The sequence below is a fragment of the Phoenix dactylifera genome, chromosome 5 (genome assembly GCF_009389715.1).
Source record: "Phoenix dactylifera cultivar Barhee BC4 chromosome 5, palm_55x_up_171113_PBpolish2nd_filt_p, whole genome shotgun sequence".
Lineage (NCBI taxonomy): Eukaryota > Viridiplantae > Streptophyta > Magnoliopsida > Arecales > Arecaceae > Phoenix > Phoenix dactylifera.
The window spans coordinates 16,390,763-16,410,327 of record NC_052396.1 but is presented as its reverse complement, the minus strand read 5'-3'; the positions used below and the strand labels follow the sequence as shown (position 1 = coordinate 16,410,327).

Genomic DNA, 19,565 nt, shown 5'->3' with positions numbered 1-19,565 from the left:
GTCGAAGCAAATTCTATCCATAAAGGGCCCCACGATGGTCAAGACAAAACAAAGGACGTTCTGGATGTGCCCAAACGTCAGAACTGGGTGGCATGGCCTTTTGAATCACTGGGTTTTTGTATTTGTCCTGGTCTGTTTGTAGCCTGCTAATGTGCATGTCTATTTCCAGATGCTCCAATGGCCTTCTATGGAAATATCAAGCTTGCAGTGCTGCCTAATGTGATACCATATTTTCACTGTTCCTTCAAAGAAAAAAGATACCATATTTTTTACCGCAATACTGCGAAAGGCTAAATTTCAAATTCTTTTTCTTGAAATGCGATTCCAGGTCTTACATCAAAAAGAGATCAAAAACGAAAGAAAGACGGAGAGATGTGATCTGAGGTCTCGCTCTCCTCTTTCCTGAGCCATTCACTTTGTCAGGGCCTTCCTTTCGTCCAAGTACTCACCAACCATGAAGACAGAAGAAACTCAGTTGTGCTGAGCAGCAGCAAAAGTAGCCAATTTGCTGGTCCCATGTATAACTCATATAGTGAATTGTTATCAAGAACTTTGTCATGTTTCCAAAAAAACTCTCCCCGTACTCTCTCTCTCTCTCTCTGAGAGAGAAAGAGAGAGAGGATTGTACTCCTAAAATTGTCCTCTATGCTTAATGGTTGTAACATCTGGGAAAAAAAAGAGAAAGATGTTGTGTTTTGCGATCAAGAACTTGCTAAAGCATCATAAAGTACAGCTCCACTGGTTCTACTTCCGGTGGAGTCACCCACAAATCTGTTCAATTTCAGAAAAGGATAGCTAAAGAAGATGTGACATGATTCTGTGCCACTGAACCGAAAATGGGCTCAGAATTATGGTTTTAAGCAACCGTAAGTCTGTGGCTTAGATTATTTAGGGTCATCATCGAAAGTATCTATTCGTCATAAATTTCACAAAGTAGCACAGCTTATTTCAAGTGTTTATTAAGTGCATAGCCTGCTTGCAAGAAACAAATCTTTGCAGAGAAAGAGATGTCCTCCTGCTTTAACATCACAAAAGAACTCCATCCCATACCTCCAGTCTGGCTCAGATGTGGGTCTTGAGGAACTTGATGATAAGCTCGTTCACCTGGTCCGGGAACTGCTCCTGAACAAAATGACTTCCTTCAGGCATGAATATGATCTCCAGATCAGGGACATAGCGCTTCACCGTTCCACTCCTGATGTAGTCCTCCATTCCCGGGAACTTGAGAACATAGTCTTTCTCTCCAAAGACCAGCAGCGCAGGGACTCGGACTTTCGGATCAGCATTGTTAATCCCCAGATGCAGTGTCCTATTGAAATCACAACTGGCTCAAGTTAATTCTGATCGCGGACGAAGGATTATTTCAGACCATGCCAGCTTACCTGTAAGGCATATGGAGTGGAAAGCGGAACCCAGACTTCTCGTAGAGAGCAGCATAGGCTGCGAGGTCTTCCTCGGCGAACCAAGAAGGTAAAGGAGTCGATAAGTCTGCCAAGTCCATGATCTCCTGATTCTCCTCAGCTATTGGAAGCTCGCTTCGAGAGAAGAGAATGTAGATGGTGCGGACAACTCTCTTGGCATCAAATCGACCGAAATCTGCCTCCGCTCGGCCTGGCTCCTGAAGTAGAACAGAGAGAGAGAGAGAGAGCAGAACAAGAGAATTTAAAATTCTAATGCGTTGATGAAGCATAGGTCGACGAGAATGGGCTCGATCTTCTGAATAATATGACATTACCCGCCACCTCGTTATGTAGAAACCCTTGGGGATGGTAGCGAAGGAGAAGCCTGTGGGCATAAACGGAACTCCCAAGGTAATCACACCCGACACCCGATCTGGGTGATCGACGGCGAATTCGTACGCTGGTTTAAATCCAAAATCCTTCCCAACAATGAAAGCCTTTTCAACCCTCGAAGTTATCATCAATATTGAAAGTCAATGTCATGTAGTACCAATCCAAGAATTTTCGATACAAATAATATTTGGAGGAGAAAAAAAAATTGCAGAGAATTGAAACAGCCAGAAGGAAGAAGGAAGCCAATTGAAGGATCTAGCATTCTAGGGCTCATGAGGAGCGGTGAATCGGGTGAGTACTAGAACTGCGAAGAAACAACATCAGCCAGCAATGGAAGAATGGCACCTTGGGAATGGAGAGGGAGTCGAGGATGCCGAGGAGATCGGCGACGAGGTCCTCCCAGGTGGTGCTCTCTGGCTCTGGGGGCTGGTCGGAGAGGCCATAGCCACGAAGGTCGGGGGCAATAGCTCGGAATCCGGCTTCGGCAACGGCAATCATTTGATGCCTCCAGGAGTACCATATCTTTGGGAACCCATGGAGGAACACCACAGTCCCCAGTTCCTCTGCATCGACCGAAAACACAGAGAGAATCGAGAATATAAAGAGCTGGCCATTGAAAGTGTTGCTGGAAATTGGACCCGGGGGCCGCCGCGAAGCCGGAGAAGGAGGAGCTCCGCTGCTACAGGGGGCGGACGGCGGTGCGCCGGCCGGCTGCGTCCTCCACCGTGGGGCGTGGGAGCGTCCGAGGAGGGGAGTGGTGCGTCCAGTCCTGCCCTGTCCTGCAAAAAAGCCAGTGGCCGGGCTCCCCGGCGCCGGCCCTCCGATGCCTAAGTCAGAAGGGGCAAGTATGTGGAGAGAGCGGGGAGGAGAGTATGTGGAGAAGACACAGAGGATATCTGGATAAGATCAAGAAGATGAAAGGGATGATGTCATCAATTGTGTCTGTGCTTCCTCCCACCCCCTCCCGGAGGGTCCAGTCCGGGGAGTTTTTGTTAGGGGTTTCTCAGAGTCCGTCCGGAGAGAGTCCCTCCTCTTCCCCCCCAGGCTTCCTTTTATAAAAGGATTTGGTTACCTGGGAGGTGACAGGAGGTTTATCCTGTTCTGTGATAATTGGGCACGATTTAGCCCATTAATGGCGTAGTGGAGAACGGGACCGGATCAGACCAGAACCAGGGAGTTGTCACGGTCGATCGGACCTGTTGGAGTTGTTGAACCGCCGGCCGTGGTGGGCCTGGGGTCCGTGGATGGTAAGTGCATTTATTACCGAATGAACCGGCGGTCAGGTAGAGCCATACGCTCTGATGGTTCAGTGATCCGGAGATCGTCTTGGGCCGTGTTCATTAAATAACTTGAGTGCATCGGAGACTTGAGGGAGTCTCGTGCATTAATGGCAGGTCGTGGCGAATGCCTGCGAAGATCTTATGCCTTGATGGCTTGGAGATAACGGCAGGTTACAAGCTGTAAGAGTTGTCAAGTCACTTGGACTTTAGGCGGAGGTTAAGCATTAAGGCATCGGCTCGGCAGGGGTGCCGAGCCGAGCTGGTCGCCCAATGGGGCGCCCTGTGGCGGGGCCGCTTTGAGTACTTCTGGTCGGCGCTCTTTAGGCGAGCACCTTCTAGCAGAGCGCCTCTATTCGGCGCTTTTTGCCCCCTGGTCGGCATCCCTTGGCCGAGCATCCCTACTTTGATTATTTTGGCTGGGCGCCTCTTCTTGGCGCTCTCTCTGGTCGGCATCCCTTGGCCGAGCAGTTCTCTGGTCGGCATTCCTTGGCCGAGCAGCTCTCTGGTCGGCGCTCTCTGACCGAGCAGCTTTCCGGTCGGCGCTCTTTGGCTGAGCGCCTCCGTGGACGCATGACTTGGGGTTTTTCTCCCAACACTACCCCCCGACTTCCGAGTTCCAGTTGGCTACCAGCTGGAGCGCGGGAAGTAGCTTTAGTTGGGTCATTACGAATTCCGAAAATTTCGATTTACAGCGCGTTTTGAATTATCGGAAGCTTCGAGGTGCCTTTAATAGGCGGCGTCTCTTCCTTCCTGAAAAGCCTCATTATTGGGACACTCTTTGCGAAGCGTCCTCGCGTCGTGGGCTCATGATGGGGCCACACGATCTTCGATTGCGGACGCCTTTCCGCACGATCCGATTGGGCGCTTCAATGTTCAAAGCGTTAGCCCTAATTAAATGCGTCGTTCTGTCTTTTAGACCGACACGTGTTATCATCTAACCGGGACGCAGCGTTTTCTTCGCTGATCCGGGCCGTTGGGGAGGTCTATATAAACTCTCCCCCGGCCCCCTGTCCTCTTTCTATTGCTTTCTGCTTCCAGCTTCCTATTCTTCCAGTCTTCCTCAGACCGAAGTCCCTTTTCTCCGGCATCTTCCCCAGGTCCCCCTTCTTTTTGACTTCTCTCTCTTGCAATGGGTTCTTTGCCTAGTGAAGTAGTGTCCACCATGAGTGTCCTGGAGGTCGAAATGACCGAAGAGTGGTTTTTTCCTCTTCACGGGTTCCGTTTGGAACCCGCCAGGCGAAGGGATCGGATAACCGATCCTCCGGTGGGCCGGATCGGAGTGCACTCGGAGTCACTCTGGGCCGGCCTCCGGTTTCCTCTTCACAGCTTCGTGAATGAGTTGCTGGCGGTATGCCAGTTGGTTCCGGCGCAACTTACTCCGAACGCTTGGAGGACAGTGATGGGCTTCCTGTCACTGTGTTTACTGCAGGGGATTCCTACTTCTGTCAACGTCTTTCGGCGACTTTTTATTTTTAAGTCGAATCCGGGGGACGGGGAGTGGCTCTACATTGCCCTTCGGGCGGGTCGGCCACTCTTCCATGGTGCCCCCTCATCCATTCATGGTTGGAAGGAGAAATTCTTCTTCCTGGGTTCTGAACGGTCCTGGGGGTTTGACCCCAGGTGGAGGCCGGCCCAGCTTAAGTCCATCAACAGGCTCCCCCAGCTTTCTCCGCGTGAGCAGGAGATCCTCGACACCATCCGCAGCCTTGGGGACGGGATTTTGCTGAACGGCCTCATTAGCGAGGACGCTCTGGTGAACGTGGGCCTGAGCTCGGCACGTCCTCAGAGTAAGGATAATTACAGCAACCTTTTATTTCCTTAATTGTTCTAATGTTCTAATTTTGTTCGTCTTTGCAGACATCGCAAAGATGGTGACGAAGAGCGAAGTTCTTTATGCTCGCTTCCAGAAGAGAGCGGCCGAGCTCTCAGGAGAGCCCGCCGAGTCGAGAAAGAAGCAGAAGGTCTCGGCAACCTCGACTCCCTCGGCGGCGGTGGTGGCCGAGGCGGGTCCTTCTCGCCCCGCGCATCCCGAAGCGGGGCCTTCTCGCCCTGCGCATCCCGAGGCGGGGCCTTCTCGCCCCGCTGACTCCGAGGCGGGGCCTTCTCAGCCCGCGCGCCCTGAGGCTGATCGGAGAGAGGGCGCGGGCTCCGGGGGCTCGGGCTCCAGAGCCCCGATAGCGCCCCTATGCCCGGCGCCCTTGGCGCAGGTCCCTGGTCGGCAGGACGCTCCAGTTGCCGACCAGGGGAGGAGTTCAGCGGGTCCCGTGCTTGCACGCCCCGCTATAGTTGTGCGGCGGTCAGATCGGCCGCTCATCCGACCCCAGCCCCCTAGCTCCGCGGCGGGGAGCAGTCAGGGAGCCCCGGGGTCGGCTCTGCCTAGGCCAGCCGATGCTGGCCTTCCGGGCCTATCAGGCTCGGAGGAACGGGTGCCCTATGCACCCGCCTGGTCAGTGTTCGAGGGTGACTCAGCCCTCGAAAACCCACAAGTAGCGCGCGAGATATTTCGGCTCGCGCTGCTCCCAGCTGACCGGGCCATGATGCAGTCCATGAGCTACAACACTTTCATGGACTTTACCCGCTGTAATACCGTCCGGGTGAGTAAAATTTTCCTCTTACGTGATTTGTAGAGATTTTTTACTCGTGGCGCCTTACGTCTCTCTTTTACAGCACTTGCACGAGACGGAGATGCTGATGCACCTGGTTCAAGAGTACCGGGAGAAAGCCCGGAGGTGCCAGCGCAGCTACGAGGAGGCCCAGAAGAGGTACATGGCCGCCGAGGCGAAGTACCTGGCCTCCGAGGAGAAATACCAGGCCTCTGAGGCCGAACAGCAGGTGCTCCAAGGGAAAGTCGGAGCATCTGATGAAAAGATTCGAGCTCTGACCGCTGAGCTCGATGAAGAGAAGGGCGCGCACGCATTGGCGAGGTCCGAGCTGCGCGCCGCAGAGGCTCGATTGGCCAAAGCCGAGCAGGCGTTGGCCTCTCGCGAGCAGGAGGTGGGGGATGCCCGCCTCCGACATTCGGAGCTCGAGCAGGAGCTGAGGGGCCTCGAGCGGAAAGCCGCGTACCACGAGGCCCGGGAGATAGAGGCCCGGGAGAACGCCCAAAACGCAGTGAAGCTCTTCCGCGAGTCGGAGGAGTTTTGCGAACTCATGGCAGAGGAGGGCGTGAACGGGCTGATCCAAGGCTTCCGAGATTTCCGCAACCAGTTGCGGCGGCTTCTCCCGGACTTCGATGTAAACCTGTTCAAGCCGGGAGCAGGGGTCGAAAGGCTGGGGGCGGAGGCGGAGGCAGAAACTCCGGAAGTCGACCAGAGAGGTCTGGCCGAGGCGGCCGAAGCCGTCCCCGAAGTTGCCGAGGTCGCCTCCGAGGCTACCCCCATTGCTGCCGAGGCCACCGAAGAGGTCTCGGGTGCTGAGCCAACCAGTCCCGGTACTGCCGAGGCCGAGGTGGTCGAGCTCGAGCCTTCGATGTAATTTTGGTTATTTCTTGTAAAGTCGGGATGGCCTCCCATACTTGTAAGGGCCAAACCCGAATTTTGTACTTAGCCTACGGGCCTTTTTGAAATGAATATACATTTCTTTTTGGAAACTCGTCTGTCGTAGTCCAAAGTTTTTCTGCTCGGATCCGTTTTAGGTTCCGAAGTTATAGGCTCTAGGGCCTCAGCTTTTCCCGCCACAGGGTTTGAGTTTAAGTTTGGCTTGCCGAGCCCCATTGCTCGGTCCTTCAACCAGTGGTATAGCAACGCTTGAGCTTATACCAAGGATTCGGGCTCGGAGAGCTTTTCGGTGCCTAGTCCAGGACTTGACCGAGCCCTAAGGCGGTCACCAGTACTCGAACTTCAGCGAAGTTACCTATTTTCAATCCTCGCGTTGCCGGGGCGGACCACGTTCGTTTCTAACGAACAGGTCGAATGCCCGTCAGCTTGTGACGGAGATTCGCCGGACTTTGTATGATAATGTGCTGGTGTCACGAGCACTCCTTCGCCGAGGCGATCGAAGACGCTCCTCTGCTCGGTGTCCGTTCCTTGAGGACATCGGCAGAGAAAATCCAAGAACAGAATAGGTAATGTAAACATTAATGTAGAAACATAAATGGGTACCTTTAACAAGTGTCCTCACGCCGAGGCGAATGAAGACACTTCTCTGCTCAGACTCCGTTCTTTAGGAACGTCGGCAGAGAAAAATCCGAAAATAGATAAAATAATGTAAAAGCATTACATAAATGGGTACCTTGTACTGTTATGGGGGAACTTAGCCACCATGCCCCACGTGACCGGCACGCGCGCCCAGGAAGACTACGGCAGCCCCTTGATCCAGCAATCCGACCCCGAGTCGGACATCTTCGGCTCCGCAGCCCGACCCCGAGTCGGCAGCCCCTTGATCCAGCAATCCGACCCCGAGTCGGACATCTTCGGCTCCGCAGCCCGACCCCGAGTCGGCTGCCCCTTGATCCAGCAATCCGACCCCGAGTCGGACATCTTCGTCTCCGCAGCCCGACCCCGAGTCGGACATCTCTCGACAACGACAGGCTATTCCCCAGAGGCACGCCGCAGCCTCCTGCTCCACTACTCCCTGCAACGGTTGTATCTGGCGCTGCTCCACGATCCCCTGTAACAGCCGTACAAGGCGGAGCTCCACTACGCCCTGTCATGGCCGTACCCAGCGCTGCCCCACGACGCCCTGTAACGGCCGTGTCAGTGGCAGCTCCATCGTGCCCCACGATGACGAACCCCCCTGAAAGACCCCCCAGCCTGGTATATATGCGGCTGGGAGGAGGAGGGGGGGTAAGCAAGAACTTCCAGAGCATTCTCTTACTTGCTACTATTATCTCTCCTTCTCCTCCAATCTCCTCTGACTTGATCGTCGGAGGGCCCCCACTACCCCAGTGGTGGTGCGAGGCTTGCTTGCAAGTTTTCCGGTGGAAGGTGGAGCGCAATCAACACCAACCAAGGCAACTCAAACGGAACCCCGTTCACACCGCTGTGCCAATCGTTCTCGGTTTGGACCACCAGCAACAGTTGGCGCTAGAAGGAGGGCATGAACCTCCGAGCGATCGTAATGGCACGGCGAGGTGGTCGTGGAGCTTCCAATGCCTCCGGTCGCGGGGCCTCTCGCGCCTCCGGCCAGGAGGCCGCTGCGTCTCCAACACATTCTCAGCAACACTCCACCGCTCCACCTCCCATTCAGATGGTCGAAGCCGCTCAGTTCGACCAGTTAGCCCAGCAGGTTCGGGCCCTCGCGGAGGCAGTGCAGAACCTGCAGGGTGTGATGTCTCGGGCGCCGCAGCGGGCCCAGGAGCCGCTGCTCCCTGAGCGCTCACCTGTCCTCCTCAACCCGCGCTCCTTCCTCTCCCATGGGGAGGAGCGCCGGCGCGAGGAAGATTCTCGAGCACGGTCCATTCTGCCGGGACCTTCCCATCGGAGCTGCGCGGGGTACGAGAGGCGGGCCCGGGCGCGTTCCCAGACCCCCCAGTCCTCAAGGAACCCGCGCTCCAGTCGGTCCCCCTCTCGGTGCTCCTTGTCTCCCACCCATCGGTCGCGCTCCCTGGACCGGCGGGTGGACGATCTCCACCGACAACTCCAGGTCCTGAAGGGCCACTCCAAAGATCCCTTCGCCGACTTGGAGATCTCCTCCCAACCGGCGCTTGCCTCGAGGATCCTGCGGACCCCGAATCCGCCGGGATTTAAAATGCCGGCGATCGAGCCCTATGACGGGGCGGCGGACCCGCGGGAACACGTCGAGAGTTTCAGGACCCTTATGCTCCTCCACGGAGCATCAGATCCTCTCCTCTGCAAGGCCTTCCCGGCGACCCTCCGTGGCCCGGCAAGGGCGTGGTTCGCCGGCTTGGAGGCTAACTCAATCCAGTCCTTCGACCAGTTTACTCGCCTCTTCATCACCCATTTCGCCGTCAGTAGCCGGCGGCGACTGGTCTCCGACTCCCTCTTTGATGTCCGGCAAAACGAGGGGGAAAACTTGCGGGATTATCTTACCCACTTCAACAAGGCTACGCTGGAAGTCCGGAACCTGAGCCAGGAGGTGGCTCTTTCAGCCCTGAAGCGTGGCTTCCGAAAGGGCAGACTCACCTTCTCCCTGGACAAACGCCTGCCGCCGAGCTTCCCGGAGCTGTTGTCCCGAGCGAACCAGTATGCGGACGCCGAGGAGGCGGCCGCCCACCGGAGCAAGGAGGCCGCCGAGATCCCTCCAAAGCTCGGGAAGAAAAGGCGAAAAGAGGCACGCCAGAGGAGGAGCCCGACGCCTCAACGTCGGCGCAGAAGCCTGTCGCCGGCGAGGAACCACGGCGCCCTACGCCCTCATTCTCCGCCCCGACGTTTCAACCGGTACACTCCTCTCCTGACTCCCCGGGCCCAGATCCTCATGGAAATCAAGAGGCGGGAGGACCTCCCGGTCCCGAGACAGATGAAGAAGATTCCTGGGAGGAGGCCCTCTCGGGCGTACTGTGAGTACCACCGGGACCACGGCCACGACACCGAAGACTGCTTCCAGCTTCGGGACGAGATCGAGGCTCTCATCCGCCGAGGGCGTCTCGGTCGATATGTGAACGACCGACGTCCCCCCGCAGACCCGCGTCCGGCCGACCCGGCCCCTCAGGAGCCTCGGGAGCAGAATCGACCCGTCGCGGGCGTGATCCACACTATCACTGGGGGCTGCCCCCGGCCCGAGAGGAACGCAGGGGGCTCGACTGAAGCGTCAGGGGCAGCCGTCGCAAAGAGGCAGAGGGTCGGTAATGTAATCACTTTTTGTGATGAAGATGTAAAGGGGGTTCAGACCCCCCACGATGACGCCATGGTGATCTCCCTCACTATGGCAAACTACGATGTAAGGCGTGTTCTTGTGGATAGTGGAAGCTCAGCTGATATTTTGTTTTACGAGGCCTTCCAAAAGATGAGCTTGTCCAGACAATTGTTGCACAAAACATCCACCCCCCTCATAGGATTTACTGGTGACGCTATCTCGGCCGAAGGTGTCGTTGAGCTGCCTGTGACTGCGGGCGTTGCACCCGCAGAAGCCACGGTGCGGCTCGGGTTCTTGGTCGTCCGAGTTCCCTCGGCCTACAACGCTATCCTCGGACGACCCGGACTGAACGCCCTTCGCGCGGTGGTCTCTACGTACCACTTGCTCATGCGGTTCCCCACGGCGGCCGGGATTGGAGAGGTCCGAGGTGACCAACCGACCGCAAGGCAATGTTTCCTAGCAACTCTCAAAGGAAAGAAGCCCGTAGAAGCCTTAAGCGTCGAGTCCCTCGACGCCAGAGACGAGGTGGCCTTGCGGCACGGGGAGCCGGCCGAGGGTGTGATCGAAGTTCCCCTCGAGGAAGGTCGCCCGGACAGGACGATCCGGGTCGGCGACAATCTCGACCCGGGAGCTCGGGCCCGGTTGGTAGAATTCCTCCGAGCCAATGTCGATGTGTTTGCCTGGTCGGCGGCCGATGTACCTGGGATCGACCCGGAGGTCATTTCTCACGCCCTCAACGTCGACCCGACCCACCGACCGGTAAAACAGAAGAAGAGACACTGTGCCCCGGATCGGATCCGAGTGGTCGACCAGGAGGTAGACAAGCTCTTGGAGGCAGGATTCATAAGGGAGGTCAGCTACCCCGAATGGCTGGCAAATGTCGTACTTGTCCGGAAGGCGAGCGGAAAGTGGAGGATGTGCGTCGACTACACCGACCTGAACAAGGCATGCCCCAAGGATAGCTTTCCGCTTCCGCGGATAGACCAACTGGTCGACGCGACTTCCGGATATCAGCTGCTGTCTTTCATGGACGCCTTCTCCGGCTACAACCAGATAATGATGGCTCCACAGGACGAGGAGAAAACTGCCTTTATAACAGATCGGGGGCTGTACTGTTACAAGGTAATGCCCTTCGGTCTGAAGAATGCTGGCGCCACTTACCAGCGCCTCGTCAACAAAATCTTCAAAGAGCAAATCGGCCGGAACATGGAGGTGTACGTGGACGATATGCTGGTGAAGAGCCGCCATGCAGACCAGCACATCGCGGATCTGGAGGAGACTTTCGCCACCTTGCGGAAGTTTCGCATGAAGCTGAACCCAGCGAAGTGCGCCTTTGGCGCTTCGGCCGGGAGGTTCCTCGGTTTCATTGTCAACCAGCGGGGGATCGAAGCCAACCCGGACAAAATCAAGGCCATCCAAGATATGTCCCCTCCGACCAAAGTGAAGGAGGTTCAGGAGCTCGCTGGGAGGGTCGCCGCGCTCGGACGATTTGTGGCAAAATCGGCCGAACGCTGCCAACCTTTCGTCAAGGTGTTGAAACGCCCGAAAGACTTCCTCTGGACGGCCGAATGTCAAGCAGCATTCGACCAGCTCAAGGAATACTTGGCGTCTCCTCCCCTGCTGTCCAAGCCGCAAGAAGGGGAGATGCTCTACCTCTATCTGGCGGTCTCCCCAACCGCAGTCAGTGCGGTACTGGTTCGGGAAGAGGCAAAGCTCCAGAAGCCTGTGTACTACATCAGCCGGGTCCTACGGGATGCCGAGACGCGGTATACGAAGGCTGAAAAGATCGCCTTCGCGCTGCTGACCGTGACCAGGAGGCTTCGCCCCTATTTCCAGGCCCATTCTGTCACCCTCTTGACCGATCAACCGCTGCGGCAGATCCTCAGCAATCCTGAGAATGCGGGATGGCTGGTGAAGTGGGCAGTAGAACTTGGTGAGTTCGACATCCGCTACCAGCCCCGACCCGCCATCAAGGCCCAGGCGCTCGCGGATTTCCTCGCTGAGTGCACGGTGCAGGAGGCGGAACCTAGGTCGCCGGAAACACCCAGCCTCGACCTCCCGATTTGGACGCTTCACATCGATGGGTCGTCGAACCCCGAAGGTGGAGGGGCCGGGCTGGTCCTTACCAGTCCTGATGGAGTGATAGCCGAGTATGCCTTGAGGTTCGGATTTCCAGTGACCAACAACGAGGCGGAGTACGAGGCCCTAGTCACGGGACTCAAACTCACCAAGGAGCTCGGCATCCGGCGCCTGAAGGTCTTCACCGACTCCCAGCTGGTGGTCGGGCAGGTCCATGGGGAGTTCGAGGCCCGGAACCCGACCATGCAGAATTACGTCCGGAAGGTGCAAGCACTCATTCCCGACCTCGGCAGTGTCGACATCCAGCAGGTCCCAAGAAGTGAAAATGCCAGGGCCGACAGGTTGTCCCGCTTAGTGGGCGCAGGCGCGCACAACTTGTCGAGGGCGATCTACCTGGAGACCCTGGATGCCCCGAGCATCGGCGAGGCTGGAGCGGTGATGGCGATTGATCCGGAGCCGTCTTGGATGGACCCGCTTGTCGCCTACCTCGCCGAAGGGATCCTCCCTGAAGACGAAGATCAAGCTCGGCGACTTGTTATGAAGTCCGCCCACTACGTACTCTATGAAGGGAGGCTGTATCGGACCTCGTTCACCGCCTCCCTCTTAAAGTGCCTCCGCCCCTCGGAAGCGGCCTACGTCCTCGGCGAAGTCCACGAAGGCGTTTGCGGATCACACTTGGGGGCTAGGTCCTTGGCGCACAAGATCATGAGGCAAGGCTATTATTGGCCTACCTTGTTGGAGGACTCAAAGGATCATGTACGGAAATGCGACGCCTGCCAGCGCCACGCCAACGTCCAGAGAGTCCCTTCTGTCCCCTTGGCACCAATCACTGCACCCTGGCCCTTCGCCCAGTGGGGAATGGATATCCTCGGACCATTCCCCGTCGCTTCAGCTCAGCGGAAATTTTTGATTGTTGCAATCGACTACTTCACCAAGTGGGTGGAGGCAGAGCCGCTGGCCACTATCACGGAGGCGCAAGTCCGGAAGTTCGTGAAGAAGAACATCATTGTTCGATTTGGGGTACCTCGGGTCCTCATCTCGGATAATGGTCGACAGTTCGACAACAAGCATTTCCGTGACTTCTGCGAGGAGTTCGGGATCGAGCATCGGTTCACATCTGTGTCGCATCCCCAAACCAACGGCGAGGCCGAGGTCACAAATCGGACAATCCTCCAAGGAATCAAAGCGCGAATCGGTCGGACGGGGCAAGCTTGGGTTGAAGAACTCGAGAATGTCCTTTGGGCGTATCGGACCACGCATCGGACCCCTACCGGGGAGACGCCTTTCAGCCTAACCTATGGCACGGAAGCCGTTGTCCCCGTGGAGCTCGGACTCCCCTCACCTCGGGTGGCCGCGCACCGACCCGAGGCCAATTCGGAACAACTCCGAGGGAACCTGGATCTCTTGGAAGAAGCGAGGGAAATGGCGCAGGTTCGGATGGCGATGTATCAGTGGAGGGTGGCCCGATATTACAACTCCAAGGTCCGACCGAAGCTTTTCAGAATCGGAGATCTGGTGCTAAGGCGAGCTAAAGCATCTCAACCTGCGGAAGGTGGGAAGCTAGCGCCAAATTGGGAAGGCCCGTATAGGGTTCGCTGGGTAAACCGACCTGGCTCCTACCAGTTGGAGGCCCTAGATGGTCGAGAAATTCCAAGGAGCTGGAATTCCGCTAACCTGCGGATGTATTACCAGTAGAACGACAATGCCAGAAAGACAGTTCAAAAATGTATAACACTTTTCATTTCAATAATTTCTGGTTACAATGGCGTGCTCGTGTGATTACAAGGAATTCCCAAAGGGGAATTAGGGTGTAAAGAAAGTAAAGAAGAGGTGGAGACTCCAAGGAGCTGAAGATCTGGGATCCCGAAACCTCCATCCGAAGCGGCTGCAATCCCACCGGAAGTGGGTGCTTCCAACCGGAGGCGCCATCGACGTCTCACGAAAAAGACGAAGAGCCGACGCGGATGAAGAAGAAGTGGACGAAGGAGAAGTCCACACTGCTCCTACCCAGAGGCGCCATCCACGCCTCACGAAAAAGACGAGGAGCCGCCGCAGAAGAAGCTCCCGCTGCCTCCAGGGGAACGCCACCTCCAAGGGATATTCCGGTCCTCCCCAGTGTTAGGGGAGAGAAGGGATACAAGGGAGAAGAGCATATGGAGGCGCGGTCCCGGATCAAGCGTCTGGCGCGGAGCTCAATCGGGAGGCTGAACTTCAAGGAGGGGAGACGTGATCCCGGATGAAACGCCTAGAGCGGAGTTCCGCCGGGGAGAACCTCCTTGTTGATCCCAGATGAAACGGCTAGTTGGCGGAAGTCGCGAAGGGCGCGCCTCCCGTTCCTTCGGTAGGGGTCTCTCAACCATGCGCCGGAGAGGAGGCCCACGATCCATGGCAACCTGAACAGCTCCGGCTTGGCAGGCTCCATCGCACCTGCACCTATATTTATAGCCAAACTGCGGCCCCCCGGTCGTTCCGATGCGGGTGGCTCCAATAAATGCGGGCGCATTGAATCCGGAGCCGATCCGGCTCTCGAGGCGTATCTTCCCGCGATTTCCTAAGCGTTATTCTCCTTAATCGCATTCTTTGTGCAGGACACTCCGGGTGGCCTGTACCCCTAGGTCCACATATCTCCGCTCGCGCCCAGGCCGCATCCGCCTCGAAGAACGCGCGTATCGCGGCCGCTTAACTGACACTCCTCGCAAGCAGCAACTGGCGATCCGATTTCCCAGGTAACCCCTCAATTAGCATTTAATGCCCATCTGGTGTTCCCCAGGCGACGCTTGGAGAGGAGGAGAAACACGATCGCAGCTGGCCACGGAGAAATCCCGTCGGGCGGCAAGCGACAGGCGCACGACCAGCGAGCGGAATTTCCCGAGGCTCGGCCCTCGGATGCCAGGCTAACCCGATGATCATCCCGGGAGCAGACTAGCCTGAAGCCCCGACCGGTCGCCTCGGCTTGCGCCAGCCTTGGCCGACCAACGAGCGGAATTTTCCGAGGCTCGGCCCTCGGATGCCAGGCTAACCCGATGATCATCCCGGGAGCAGACTAGCCTGAAGCCCCGACCGGTCGCCTCGGCTTGCGCCAGCCTTGGCCGACCAACGAGCGGAATTTCCCGAGGCTCGGCCCTCGGATGCCAGGCTAACCCGATGATCATCCCGGGAGCAGACTAGCCTGAAGCCCCGACCGGTCGCCTCGGCTTGCGCCAGCCTTGGCCGACCAACGAGCGGAATTTCCTGAGGCCTGACAACCCTCAGATGCCAGGCTAACCCGATGATCATCCCGGGAGCAGACTAGCCTGAAGCCCCGACCGGTCGCCTCGGCTTGCGCCAGCCTTGGCCGACCAACGAGCGGGATTTCCCGAGGCTCGGCCCTCGGATGCCAGGCTAACCCGATGATCATCCCCGGGAGCTGACTAGCCTGAAGCCCCGACCGGTCGCCTCGGCTTGCGCCAGCCTTGGCCGACCAACGAGCGGAATTTCCTGAGGCCTGACAACCCTCAGATGCCAGGCTAACCCGATGATCATCCCGGGAGCAGACTAGCCTGAAGCCCCGACCGGTCGCCTCGGCTTGCGCCAGCCTTGGCCGACCAACGAGCGGAATTTCCCGAGGCTCGGCCCTCGGATGCCAGGCTAACCCGATGATCATCCCGGGAGCAGACTAGCCTGAAGCCCCGACCGGTCGCCTCGGCTTGCGCCAGCCTTGGCCGACCAACGAGCGGAATCTTCCGAGGCTTGGCCCTCGGATGCCAGGCTAACCCGATGATCATCCCGGGAGCAAACTAGCCTGAAGCCCCGACCGGTCGCCTCGGCTTGCGCCAGCCTTGGCCGACCAACGAGCGGAATTTCCTGAGGCCTAACCCTCGGATGCCTGGCTTAGTGCCGGAAGAATTTCCTGAGGCCTAACCCTCGGATGCCTGGCCTAGTGCCGGAAGAATTTCCTGAGGCCCAACCCTCGGATGCCTGGCCTAGTGCCGGAAGAATTTCCTGAGGCCCAACCCTCGGATGCCTGGCTTAGCGCCGGAAGAAGTTCCTGAGGCCTAACCCTCGGATGCCTGGCTTAGCGCCGGAAGAATTTTCTGAGGCCTAACCCTCGGATGCCTGGCTTAGTGCCGGGAAGAATTTCCTGAGGCCTAACCCTCGGATGCCTGGCCTAGTGCCGGAAGAATTTCCTGAGGCCTAACCCTCGGATGCCTGGCCTAGTGCCGGAAGAATTTCCTGAGGCCCAACCCTCGGATGCCTGGCTTAGCGCCGGAAGAATTTCCTGAGGCCTAACCCTCGGATGCCTGGCTTAGTGCCGGAAGAATTTCCTGAGGCCTAACCCTCGGATGCCCGGCTTAGCGCCGGAAGAAGTTCCTGAGGCCTAACCCTCGGATGCCTGGCTTAGCGCCGGAAGAATTTCCTGAGGCCTAACCCTCAGATACCTGGCCTAGCGCCAGAAGAATTTCAAGAGTCGGGAGTCAGCGAGACGCTACCAAGAGTTAAAAAGAAGAAGGACGAAAGTGAAATGAAGAAACTCTATTTGCATTAACTTTCATTGTTTCAGGGCCGAGACCCATACAACTTGGCAAAACGCCAACACACAAAGAAAAGAACAAAAATACAGAAGGTCAGCTTGGAGGAACCCCCGGGTCGGGAACGCCGGGCACGTCCGCAGGGGGTAGGGAGGCGGTTGGAGAATCAGCAGGCAATGGCGCCGGAGAGGAGTCTAGAAGAGAGATCCCACTCAGGTCAATTTCGGGGTACTTAGCCGACACCCTTGTCAGGCCTTCCTCGAAGCCTAAGATAAAGGAGTCGGACCCCGCGTCCGACATGTCACGGACGAACTCGTCAGACTGACGATAGGCCTGTACCGCCTCCGACATATCACGGGTGAACTCGGCGGACTGACGATAAGCCTGTACCGCCTGACGCCCGATTTCCGCACTCTTCTCGGCCAGCGCCGCCTCTGCCCGCTCCATAATCTGAGGTTTCGCCTCCAAGACCTTCGCCACAATCCGGTCGTCCGCCTCGGAGGAGACCCTCAGCAGATCAGCCTGAGCCTCCTTGTGCTTCGCCTCGGCAGCAATGCGAGCAGCCTCAGCCTCCTCCAGGCGCGAATGAAGCTCCTGGTCGCTCGCGCGGGACTTCTCCAAGGCCGACTCCAATTCGCCCAGCTTGGCTTCAAGAGACCGGGTTCGGTTGCGGGCGTTGTCGGCTGACCGCTGGGGCCTTCTCCCACCTCTCCCGGTAGTCGGCAGCCTTCCGGGACTGCTTCTCGGCCCGCTCCTCCGCCTTCTTGATCTCGCCCTCGAGACCCGAGGCAACCTTGAGTTGCTCCTGAGCCTCCAACAGTTGCTTCTCGAGGGTGACGAAGCCGAGTGCCCGCTCTTCGGCCACCTGGAGCCTCATCTCGAGGTCCCTGGTCGTCCTCCCCGCCGCAGCCTGACCTCCCTCCTCTACTGCCTTCAGTTGGCTCTCGGCTCTCGCCAGAAGCCTCGCCTGTTCCTCGTAGCACTCCTCCAGGCGGATCATGTACTGGGCGAGCTAAGAGATAGGAAAAACGAGGGCGTCAGGCGGGGATCAACAGAGCCTATAAATGATGAAAGCGACCAAAAGAACACTCACCGACATGAGACAGACGCAGCTGGCAGCCCCAACGTCAGGGGACCCTTATCTCCCGGACCTGCCTGCGGTCCTTCTCCAGCAGCACCGTCTCGATGAGGTTTCGGGCGCCGGCGAAAGTGAAGGCCGACCCCGACTTCTCCCCGGAGTCGGACGGTGGTTCTGCAGCCTTACCCTTACCCATCGCTTGGGGAAGAGTCATGCTGACCATGCTCGGGGCGGGGACCGCCCCTGGAATTGACAGGGTCCCGCTCGGCCGGGGCCTCGGCGCGTCCCTCCTCGTATCATCCGGAGCCGACCGAGTCGAAGGCTGGGCTGGGGACCGATCACGTCCGACCCGTCCATCTCGGGCGCGCCCGGGTGATGCCTCCGGAAAAACGGTAGTCTCGGCATCGGAGGGCTGATACAGCGTCAACTGCCGATCCGCGCCCGCGGCGTCCCCCTGATCGGTGGGTCCGGACCCGTCTGTCGGCGTCGGAGTCGCCTGCCGGCGGGACTTCTTCGCCGGTGGGGCCCCGCTCGGAGGAGCTCGTTTCTTCCTCCGGACTGCTTCCAGTAGGGACGTCCTACCAACAGCCGTTGCCTTGTCCGACCGCATGACGTCGTCGATCTCTGCAAAAAGGACGAGGTGGTCGGAGGTTGAGAAACTGAAGGAAAGAACGAGACGAAAGAGGAGAAAAGAGCTAAAAAAGAAATGGTGGCGGGCTCACGGTCAGCGGGGACCGAGCTCAGACCTACGTTCACCAAGGTATCCTCGGAAATAAGGCGAGCCACCGGGGGGAGCCGGCCCTCGGCAACCAACCCCTTCAAGACGGCGACGCCATCGGATTCCTCCCTCGACAACCTCGATAGGCCAATCGGGGACTTCATCGGCGTCTCCCAGGTTGCCCTGATTCCCCAAGAGGGATCTGCGTCAACGAAAAAGAAGCGCCCCTTCCAGCCGTGAATGGAGGTAGGAGCCTCCTTGACGAGGCCGCACCCTCGCCGCGCCGCAAAGCACCACCACCCTTTGTCCTGGGGGTGGCCGCTCAGGCCGTAGCATTCCCAAAAGACATTCAGGGTGGCGGAAACCTCGTGCATGCGGCAGAGAACCTGAAAGGCCGTCAGGGCGCGCCATGAGTTCGGCACCAGTTGCGTCGGCGCCACTCTTAAACCCCGAAGCACCTGAACGACTAAGTCCGAGGGGGGAAGCGGAACCCGGCCTGAAGAATGCCCTCATTGATGGCAACCTTCCCTGGAGGAGGATGGGACATCCTCTCCTCAGGCCCCGGGAGCGTAACATTGCAGGCCTCGGAAAGGTGGTATCGAGCCACGAACCTATCTAGGTCTTCGGCGACCAGCTCCGACTTAATGCGGTCTGCTCTCACTTCGCCCATCCCTAATGGCCAGTGAATCTACGGTCAGGACGGGGTCAAGAAGGGGGAAAGGACCGGAACGACTGGAGTACACTAATACAAAAGGAGAAAGTATGGAGAGCCTTAAATTGAAGAATGGGGCAACTCATCGGAAGAGAAGGAAGAACGGCTCCGAGAGCGTCAAAGGAGGAGCAAGCGAACAGTCAGACGGCAATGACGGCAGCGCAAAGGAGAAACTCGAAGATGTCTGTAAAGAGAAAGGCGGACGGAGGAGGGCCCCCGGTTAAATAGGCGGAAAGGTGGGTGACGCCAGAGGACGCCTGGCTGCCGAAGGGTCGCTCGCGCCCCAAAGGCGAATCGACGCCATTAAGGAAGGATGTCCGCCGAAATCCTCAGACTGCCAGGTCAGCAACAACCGCCATACGCCATAAAGAAGGCGGGGAGCTCGAAGCGCGCGCGCCTCTCCGAGGGATGGCGGCAATCTCGAAGCATCACTCCCTTCACCCGTTTCCCTTCTGGTTCCAGGCTCGGAAGTGGGGGGCTACTGTTACGGGGGAACTTAGCCACCATGCCCCACGTGACCGGCACGCGCGCCCAGGAAGACTACGGCAGCCCCTTGATCCAGCAATCCGACCCCGAGTCGGACATCTTCGGCTCCGCAGCCCGACCCCGAGTCGGCAGCCCCTTGATCCAGCAATCCGACCCCG

General features: G+C 57.9%; 1 protein-coding gene across 2 annotated transcripts in view; it reads right to left on the bottom strand.

The window, feature by feature from the left end:
• Positions 1-812: 812 nt before the first annotated feature.
• Positions 813-19,565, bottom strand: part of LOC103695808 (bifunctional epoxide hydrolase 2-like) — a 38,839-nt gene continuing 20,086 nt past the window's right edge. The window contains exons 2-5 of one of the 2 annotated variants that reach the window (XM_008777547.4): positions 2,139-2,356; positions 1,736-1,907; positions 1,383-1,618; positions 813-1,309 (exon numbers count right to left, since the gene is read on the bottom strand). In XM_008777547.4, coding sequence (XP_008775769.2) covers positions 1,063-1,309; positions 1,383-1,618; positions 1,736-1,907; positions 2,139-2,236 — 753 coding nt within the window. In that variant the 5' untranslated portion in view covers positions 2,237-2,356 and the 3' untranslated portion in view covers positions 813-1,062. The remainder of the gene's footprint in view (positions 1,310-1,382; positions 1,619-1,735; positions 1,908-2,138; positions 2,357-19,565) is intronic. The other variant, XM_008777394.4, reaches the window with a different exon arrangement.